This window comes from Lampris incognitus, chromosome 2 (assembly GCF_029633865.1).
Source record: "Lampris incognitus isolate fLamInc1 chromosome 2, fLamInc1.hap2, whole genome shotgun sequence".
Lineage (NCBI taxonomy): Eukaryota > Metazoa > Chordata > Actinopteri > Lampriformes > Lampridae > Lampris > Lampris incognitus.
Window position 1 is genome coordinate 133,077,774 of NC_079212.1, and position 9,965 is coordinate 133,087,738.

At 41.3% G+C, this 9,965-nt stretch overlaps 1 protein-coding gene across 1 annotated transcript; it reads right to left on the reverse strand.

Annotated features, from left to right (window-relative positions):
• Positions 1-6,462: 6,462 nt before the first annotated feature.
• On the reverse strand, positions 6,463-9,965 carry LOC130108471 (major intrinsically disordered Notch2-binding receptor 1-like). Its single transcript, XM_056275406.1, has 3 exons — positions 7,953-9,965; positions 7,094-7,312; positions 6,463-6,657 (listed from the first exon to the last, which is right to left on the reverse strand). The coding sequence occupies exons 1-3, from the start codon at positions 9,963-9,965 to the stop codon at positions 6,463-6,465; spliced, it is 2,427 nt and encodes an 808-aa protein (XP_056131381.1).

Here is a 9,965-nt window from a genome sequence, read left to right on the forward strand (position 1 = left end):
CATGTCCTTTCTGTGATATCTAAATTGAATGTAGAGAGAACTGGAGTTTGGCGGATAACGAATTATAACAAACCGTGTCATCGTCTGGCTACAATTTAAAGCTGAACTTTGAAAATAAAAGCTGACCAAATCAATGCCCTTTTTCTGAAACCACCCTCATCAGTTGGCTGGCAAGCCGCCGTTGATGCGCTTCAGCTAGGTTAGCTAACGTTAGTTGTATACTTAGACTAGCTGTTCTCAGATAGCATGCTAATGTTAGCTAAGTAGAGGGTCAAGTCAAGCCAAGTGGAAAACGAGCGAAAACGAAAAATCCCCTTCAGTTACCTGCGAGAGATTAACCCTTTCGAAGCGTGAATAAAATATACTATTTATCCGATGTTAGCACAAAGAATGAGCTAGATTGGTGCTCGGGAGATTCCTCACGCTGCTCGCTCATACCAGAGACTTATGTGCCACACCTGTGTGTCAAAGCTTATCACAACTTCGTTTGTTGCTTCAACGTTCAAAATCAGCGCTCCTTTTCTTCTTCGATGCATAACTTGTTAAGACGCTCTATCGCCCCCACCAACCCGGTGATGGAACTGCATGAAATGGTACTAATTAAAAAAAACTAATGGAATTATTTTCTGTTTTTAAATCTAAGAATAAAAACATGTTTTAACAGAAGACTTTAAACCAGCTCTGTTGTACTGTCAAGGCAACAGTAAATAATTGTGGGTACAAAGAGTCAGGCAGCGCTCAAGGCTGTAGCTAATTCACAATACAGTTGTGCCAACATTATTTTTGAGAAGAGCCATAAAGTTCATTTTAAAAAAGCAATTAAATAAAATTATACATACACCTCAATAAAGAATAGTTTATCCCTGCTTTCTTTGCATTTTGAAGCTGTAAATTGTTCTTACATCAAGTTAGATCATGATAGACACATCTATGGGATATCAGCATAATTCCTTTTTTTTAATTCCATGATTCATCAACTGCCTGACATCAGTTGTCTTTTTTCCTGATGAGCTGGGTTATATGGACAAAAAGAGGTAGAACTGCCAGTGTGAAATGGATCCATTAATTTTCCGTTCACTCTCATTCTTGGGTAACAGCCCTTAAAGAAGCAATGTGCACCAGAAACTAAGCTCTCTGGGAACCTCTATGGGTCAACAGTGACAATTTTGCCCCAATTATCTCACCATTTATGAAAGCTTGGTCTATATTTAGTGTATGTATGGCTTGGTAGAATTTATCCATAATTTTCTATTCGACTTGGTCAGAAATTGTTTACATTACTGCGGGAAATGTTGAGCTTATGATAAGTAATTGAGCTTTTATCACATGTTTTTTCAGTAAAATGTTCACAAAAGGCTCATAGCCTATTATTAATTATGTACAGTATCTTGACATGTTGATAAAGAAGAAATTTGAAAATGTTATTAATGTTCTTCTTTAATAGATTTTGACTTTGACGTGTCCTTGTGGATATGTTGCCCTATTAGTGGTAGTAAAAGGTTTTGTTTTTGTTTGTTTGTTTGTTTGTTTTTTACTATACTGATAATAGATTACATTTATTTTGAATTTCATTTGAATGGCCCAAGGTCTTTATGCACACTGACGAAAAAGACATCATTACGAATGAAAAATTCAGTCCCTGGTTTAAAAAAAAACCAAAACATCCATTTTGATATTATGATTTGTGCAGTAGGTTATTCGTGACTGTACCTCCTGATGTGGGTCGTACCATCACCTGAACTCTTTGTCTTTGTTTACATGGCACTCTCCTCTTCTGATCCATTACTTTTGGTCAACAATACTTTTGCTTTTGGGGCCAATGGGCAAAATAATAGAATCTTTTTTTTCACAATTAAATAGATACAGACTTCTTTGTGCCAAAAATGCTCTAAATCCAGCCATTTTGCTTTTTATTTATGAAGGCTTATTCATGGCCTGATTTCCAAAACCAGCATCGGTATCTGTGCATCCCTATTGTAGTCTGAATCTAAACAGCACAGTGGGGCTACTCCATCACTCTCTGCACCTTTCTCCGTCTGCCATAAAAAGGAAAATATGTTGTAAAAAAAGCAAAAAACTAAAAGGCACCTTTCTATTCACAATAAATCTAGATAAAATTGACATAATTTGAAATAAGATGAGAAATCAGAGAATCACAATTTTGTTCTCATTCTTCATCAAAGAAAACATTCAAAATTCAAATCTTTATTTTTCAGATATTTCATGTACTACAATGAGTAGCGAAATCCTTACATTCTGACAGATTTTGTATCTTAATTGGGCAATGTATCCAAGGAGATACAAATCATAAAATCTAAAATAGGATAAACGAGTACAAAATGTGAATGTATTAATGCTATAAAAGGATAAACAAGCTGAAAAAACCCACAAGATTTTTCATTGCATAGTCTACTGTTGTTGCAACAGATATGGTAAAATTATGTGTGCCATGCTGAAACCTTGGTGTATGTACAGTCAATCATTAGTCGTCCCCTTTTAGTGGGTTTATCACCTGGGATGTACCAAGCAGCATCATTAATCAGCCAGAAATGGCATAACTGGGTGTAACAGCAGCTCCAATGAGTAGAACACAGACACTCACATACATGCATAGTAAAGAAAATTTTGGAAATAATTTATACTTAAAAAGAATTCAATAATGGACTTGAATCCGAGTCCACACCTTTAAATGTATACAGGCTCAAAGAGCATTTGACAGCAACAATTTTCCCCTGAATGGTGTGTGTGTATGTGTGTGTGCGTGTGTGCGTGTGTGCGTGTGTGTGTGTTCATATTCCTCTCAGTGCTGCAGGTCCATTAGAGTGGATTGGCGATAATAGGAATTGTCAGTCAATATGGGCTTTCTGACTAAATCAATTATTTATCTCTAGACATATATTTCTTCCAGTCACGTCTCATTTAACTGCTTTTGGCACTGTTGCCAGCCTACTCTTGACCTGACTGGACACTTATGTCTATAAGCAGTTATAATTTTTTGATTTGGCATGACTAAAATGCATTAGTGAATGCAAAATAGGGAATTATGTATGCTCCAAAATATTGGAGATACTTATGTATCTTGATGTTTTAGGGTATATGCATATAACACTGTACAATTAGGTCTCAAATTCATTACTTATCAGGCCATCACCACAAATTCCACATCATCACTTCCAGATAGCTCAGTATGTTCAGTTAACAGTCCAAGTCACACGAAGAGGATTGTTCACCTCCGCTATTGTATATTATTATCGTGCACGTAAAGTCTTTCACATGATATGTCCTGGGTAAGACGCTAAATTGCATCCGCAGGCTGTAGAGGGGTAGCACCTAGCAAACATCACATTGCTGAATTAGCGATGTACTGTTTGACTATTGGACAGCCATATTTCACAATTGCTCAAATATACATATCTACACAACATCCTGGGTAAGACGCTAAACTGCAACCGCAGGCTGTAGAGGGGTAGCAGCTTACCTCAGCAATGGCCCTTTGGCTAAGGACGATGTCCCTACTGATAGATCTGGTTCTCCTGCTGGCCTGTATGGTATTTCCCATGGTGCCCAGTCCAGCCAACACATTGGGATAGGAGAAGGGAACTCTGATTTCAAATCCACCCACTACCTTGTGGGTTGATGCCTCTTTAGGCAAAGGCTAGGAGAAGGTAACTCTGAAATCCCGGGCATAGTCTACCCAGCTGTCAGTACCCGGAAAGGGTAAACCATTCCCCGGGCGTTGCACGGTGGCTGCCCACTGCTCCTAGCTATACAGCTAGGATGGGTTAAACGCAAAGAGTGAATTTCATTGTATGTATGTACAAATGACCAATAAAGTGTATTCTATTCTATGATTTTCATGATTTACTATCAAGGTAGTAAGTATCAACATGTTGGAACAAAAATGCTGTCTATCTCCTGTTTATCTGGAAGTACAAAGAAACATTTTTAAATGTACACTCATTATGTGCATGTGCATCATAAAAAAGTATTCCACAAGTTCCAAAGTGCATCTCATGAGTGATACAATTTTAAGAGACCCTAATGCATAGCAGTTTCTGAAGTGCCAAAGGATTGTGCTGACTACAAGATTAGGGTTACCCAATGCCACCGTGGAAAAGGTAATGGATTCAAAAGCAGCCTCATGGGGACCACTTGGCAGACGTATGTCTACTTAGAAGGATGCAGTGCAAAACTCCCATCCACTGAGTTTCCTGTGTATGTTTATTTACTCAAAGGAAGACTGCATTTTTAAGGTCAAAATATACAAGAGCAAATCAGAGTTTTGGAGTTGTTGTCTATCACTTGAGGTCATTACCTCCTTCCTCCTTACCTGCATACTTTATGTATTGATAAGGTCTTGTCTTTTGTCAGTAGAATCAAATTCCTTAACAATTTCTATGACGCCCATGTCTATAATACATTATAAACATACTTACAAGTTTCCTTTATTAACCCCCTTGGGGAAATTCAGTTAGTGCAACCCATCATAGCTGTGATTTGTGTAGCTAAGAGCAGTGGGCTGCCGCTTTCATGCAGCACCTGGAGACCAACTCCACTCCTTTTCCCATTGCCTTGGTCAGGGGCACAGACAGGAGTGTTAGCCCTAACATGCATGTTTCTTTTGATGGTGGGGGAAACCGGAGCACCCACAAAAAACCCACCTCAGACACGGGGAGAACAAACTCCACACAGAGGAGGACCTGGGATGACCCCCCCCCCCCCAAGGTTGGACAACCCCGGGGTTCAAACCCAGGACCTTCTTGCTGTGAGGTGACAGTGCTAATCACTGGGCCACCGTGCCACCCAAATAATGCATTATAATCTGCTTATAGCACTGTATAATTATAGTTATAAGCACCCATAAATATTCATAATGCTTTATAACAAGTCAGTTGAGTCTTTAGAGTGAGTTTTCTGTGGAAATATTATATTAGTGAAATGTAAATGTCCATCATTCAGTTGTGTCAAATTGGAGTACCTTACCAGTACTGAGTTTATTGTCTTATGACCTGTTATATACAGCTACAGGTAAAGTAGAAATTGTTTCAGTTATTATTTATAATTTGATTCAACTGAGTCTTTACAGTGAGATTTTTGGGAAACATTGCATTAGAGAAATGTAAATGTCCATCATTCAGTTGTTCATCATCAAAAGCATAGAACATAATGAATATTTATGAGGGCTTATAACGATAATTATACAGCGCTATAAGCAGACTGTAACATTTATAATGCATTACAGACATGGGTGTCATGGATACTTTTTCCTCGGAAGTTTTGTATTCTTGCTCAATAAATGGGCCATAAATGAATGAGAAATGACAAAATGGCAATCAAAACTTGAAGTCCGGCATGAAATCACGAATTAAAACACGAGTTGATAGGATGATCTTGACAGAATGATGGCAGAATGACATCCACGACTCGTCAAAGTTGTCAGTTGTCAGTTGAATCTGTTAATAGCAAATGAGTCTAAAGGCATGTCAGAGGATTGTGTAAATAATATGTTCTCCAAACATCTCATTTGATTAGGTTATAGTATATGGGATTTCCCACACAGAGCTTTCAGAAAGGGGCCCCCCTCTTTTCCTTCACAAAGCTTTAGAGCCAAAACATAAACACCTCTAACAAGATAGATGGGACTTCCAGCTTCCATTTCTTGAAACCTGATGCTTGGGCATCAGTCAGCTCCTCAACCAAAGCCCTTTTATAAGTGAGATGAAAGAGCTGATGGCTTCCAGGTTGGAAAAGGGAGGGCGTTCTATACAAAACATTATTTTTATTGACATAATCTCATTGTAGTGCTGCTGTATAATGTTGCTAAACTGATGAACAAAAGCATTCAAACTAAAATCAGAAAAATGCAGCTCTGTTTGGCATAGTTCTCCTGTTATGAGTTGTTGGTTTAAAATTCTCATGGATTAAAAAACAAAAAACAATAACAGCTGTTTTTCAGAGAAGAATTGAAACCAGCTCTGTTATACTGTTAAAATCGACGTCCTTAATAGCCAAGCTGTTATGGCTGGTTAAACAATGAAAGGACATAAATATGAATTAAGTGAAAATACATTAAAAAGAACTACACTTTTGGCGATAGGGAGATTATTTATTGGTAATGTGTCTCGGAGGCAAGGACATGGTGATCTAAAACTCGGCTATGATCCAACTCTTACCATTTTTCCAAGTCCTTACATGATTGTAGATCACAGAGAGGGAAGTCATGACACAACTTAGGAACAACTGAACATGGTGTAAGGTTCAGTACTCTATTGTCAGTGTCTTGCGTTTTTCTGAGTTCTTCCTTCGTCTATGATACCAATTTTCATCTATTTAAGAGCATAGCAGTGGTGTGCACATTTTCCAGGCACATTCAAATGCTTGTGAACACAATTACAAGGCGAGTAACAGTTCAGAATAAAGCACAGAAAATTGTACCATATTGTAGGCATGAAGTAAAGATCTTTATGTTCTCATGGTGCAGATGGGAATGACAATGATAAGAATAATCGTCACTGCGGTGGCGATGAGAGCACCCAGCTTGCAGGCCTTGGCCCGGCGGAGATCAGCCTCCTTGCGCCTGAGAAGAGCATCATATCCTGGAGTATAGATGTCCTCCATCCAGAACTCCATGTTATTGGGGTTCAGGGACTCTTGGCCCTGGAGGATACAACTTGATATCATTAAAAGGCTGTCAAAGGAGATATAGATTCATATACTAGACTCATAGGAAATAAGCCCTACCCTAATTTTCAATGTTATTTTCCACTGAGATTGTAATTTATCAGTATTTGTACAAGCAAGATATAGTAATTCCTGTCTGTAAACAGAGATACACGTCTGCTGAGAGAAATAGTAATAAAATGTTAAGGTCTAAGCTTACAGCATAGTCTTTGCAATGAAGTGATGCATCTCAGAAGCACGCCAAACAATATAGACACAACAAACTATTTAGTATAAAATTTCAAGTTACAAAAGGTCAAGGGCACACCTTTATCTTCTGAACATACAATGTTCAGAGAAGTAGACTTTTATCAGCACACAACATGTGAGGTGGGGTTTTTTTAGAACTGCCCTCTGAAGGTTATGGTCTTACCTGAAGATCCAAAGGGGAGATTCGGGACTCTCTGTCATCTACTGTCCAGACTGGCTTTCCTCGACTTTCCGCCAGTCTTGGGTCCATAATCTTCCCAGAGGTTAGCCCACCAGTAAGACTACTGTCCTTCTGTCGGAACAGGGCTGAGTTAAAGACCTGCTCAACCAGACTGGAGGACTTTTGAGAGAGCAAGTTTGCTGTGCTGTTTGCATGGTCCATCTAAAAGGTAGGCAGTCCAAACAACCGATTAAGATATGCATTAGTGGTAAATATTGTCAAAATTAAGTGTTAATGAAAAAGATAACGAACTACCCTTTCATTCTCAGTTGAAATCAACAACTTTTGCTACATCAAACCAAAACAAAAAAAAAAACCTTGTAAACACATATTTGCTTTGACGTTACTGTCAGACCCCGTGACCCTGAGAACAGGATAAGCGGTTCAGATAACGGATGGATGGATGGATTACTGCCAGAATGAGTTCTGTTTTTGTTTTTTGTTTTTTTGTAGCCTGACCAAACAATGTTCACCATACAGGTTTAAACCAACAGACCTCAGATTAACCTGACCAGCTTTTCAACAGACCACATAACCAGAGTCTGCTTGATGGAGCAAGAGACCAAGCAACTGTGTTGCTTGAGCAGTGATTTGAGGTTACAGATACACACAAAATTTGACACAATTTCAAATGCATTTGCCCTCTTAAGAAATTGTAAGTGAACCTGATTTAGAATAGAAAGAAACAAGTACATATACATACCTACACGAGCATTACGTATATGCTGTATGTCATTATCATTATCATAACTTTGTATTAATAGTTATCTAATCTTTTTAAATGTACGAGTGGAAAAGGTACCTGTCCCATTTTTCCATGCAAAACTTTGCCATCTTTATCTTTTGAGAATGATACAGTCCAGTCTCTTGCAGCAACTGACACATTTGGCTGTTTAGAATCCAAACCACTCTTCTCCTCAGGTTGGGATTTGGGGGCAAGGCGAGTAAACACATCCTTCTTCCCCTCTTTCACACCCTTAGGATCAGCCTGACCCTTGCTAATATCTTTTTGACCTCCAGAAATGTTCCATCGGCTCCAGTCCATGCTAGTGCTAGTCCCTTGGAACAGATGCCCCGACACAGACAGCGGCTGAGGGTCAGATGACTCTGAAACAGGAGTTACAGGATGGCTGCTAAAGGAGGAGACACCAGCACTGAGAGGCTCCAGCCATCGTCCCCCTGTGCCTCGGCCATCATCACCACCAACAATAGGCTGCTGGATCTTTTCATCAAGTCGCTGGAGAGCAGAGAGCACCTGGGAGATCTCAGCCTTCACCTCAGATAGGGACTCCAGCTGTCGTTCTATCTGGGTCATACGGAGCAACAGCTTGCATACACTGGATTTGAGGCCATCATCACTGCTTTCAAGGGAGTGGAAAAGTCTCTGGAGCTGGCCAAGACGCCCACGTCTGGCCTCTGGGTTATCCTGATTGACAGCTCCTGTTCCATCGCCGGGGTGGAGAACCCCAGTGGAACCGCATATGCTCATGTCATCTAGAAAACGAAAGATGGCACTGATGTCATCCTCACCAAACTCAGGGTCATCTAGAGAGGCCATGAAGGAGAGGCGGTCAGCATGAACCAGACTGCGGAGGCGCCGTGGGTCTGGAGGGTCTGTCTGGGTTCCCTGAGCCTTAACTACATCACCTCCACCTGGCAGTCCACTATCTCCACTTTCCCCTCCTGAAGACCCCCCCAGGTTACTGATAGCTGGGGTTGATCTTCTCGGGAGATGGACCCCTGGTGACTCCATCCCCATTCCCACACTGCCCAGGCCTATTCGATCCTCCAGGCTATGGCTCTTGTTGTTCCAGATATTCTTCTGGACCCTAGGAGGTTGAAGGTGGCGGGGGGACCAGTCTGGGATGGACCCAGGTCCAAAATATGTGGAGTCCTGCAGGTCATCGAGGCTCTCATGTTTGGTCTGCTTCTCTGGTGATTGGTGGGTGGCTGTGGGTGAAGGATAAGGGTTGGCGAACAGCTCAAAGCTACGACTGTCAAAGGCTTTCTGACCTTTCCCAGGGCTTGGAGACTCACTGCTAACGGTCACCTGAGGTATGAGAGGAGGCTGGTTATGAAAGTCTTTCTTAAAGATGCTTCTTTTCTGACCGACGGATGATTCTTGCTCAGCTTCAAACACTTCCACGGGGACGGAGTCTCCACTAGACTCACTGTCCGTCTCTAAGGGCAGGTAGATATTCTGCATGGCCTGTTTGGGAAACTGATCGCTTTTGACCAGAGAAGAGTTGTGAGACAAATCAAAAGACACAGCCCTTGCCCTGACTGGAGGGGAGGAGACAAGCGTGGTGGGATCAGGAGGGAGACTTGCTCGCTTGCGGCTTGAATAATTTGATTTTGGGAGGAGCAAATGCTGGTCGATAAGCCTGCTGCCCGAGTCAGAGTAGGTGTGTGCTCTTTCCCGTCCGCCAAGGCTCAGCTGATTGACTCCAGGCAGAGAGGGCCCTGGGGATTGGTCAACAGGGAGGACGGTCTGGGTTCTCATTGGTTGGCTATCATCAAGAGGACCTCCTGTCATCTGAATAAGATTGAAGATAGTCACAATATCAGCAGCCACACCTATGGGAGATAACCCCAGGCTTCTTGTTGTCACCCGATCTCTGAAGAGGGTAGCTGGAAAACAGGGGTCTCGGCTGGCAGCAGCAAACAGCAGGCTCCTGAGCTCAATAAGGTGCTCAAGGTCAAAGCGGGTGCTAACCATTCGGCACAGGTCTTGGAAGGAAAGCCAGTGGCGCATATTGGCCAGCTCCTCCAGAATCCCCAGGAGGACCAAGGGGTATTCCTGCTGGAATGCCAT

Bases quoted from the DNA above. Each gene is read 5' to 3' on its own strand.
- LOC130108471 (XM_056275406.1), bottom strand. From the start codon at position 9,965: ATGGCATTCCAGCAGGAATACCCCTTGGTCCTCCTGGGGATTCTGGAG. The intron at 7,313-7,952 runs GTACCTTTTCCA...CCTACCTTTTAG, and splicing joins TGCATGGAAAAATGGGACAG to ATGGACCATGCAAACAGCAC. The intron at 6,658-7,093 runs GTAAGACCATAA...TGTATCCTCCAG, and splicing joins TCTCCCCTTTGGATCTTCAG to GGCCAAGAGTCCCTGAACCC.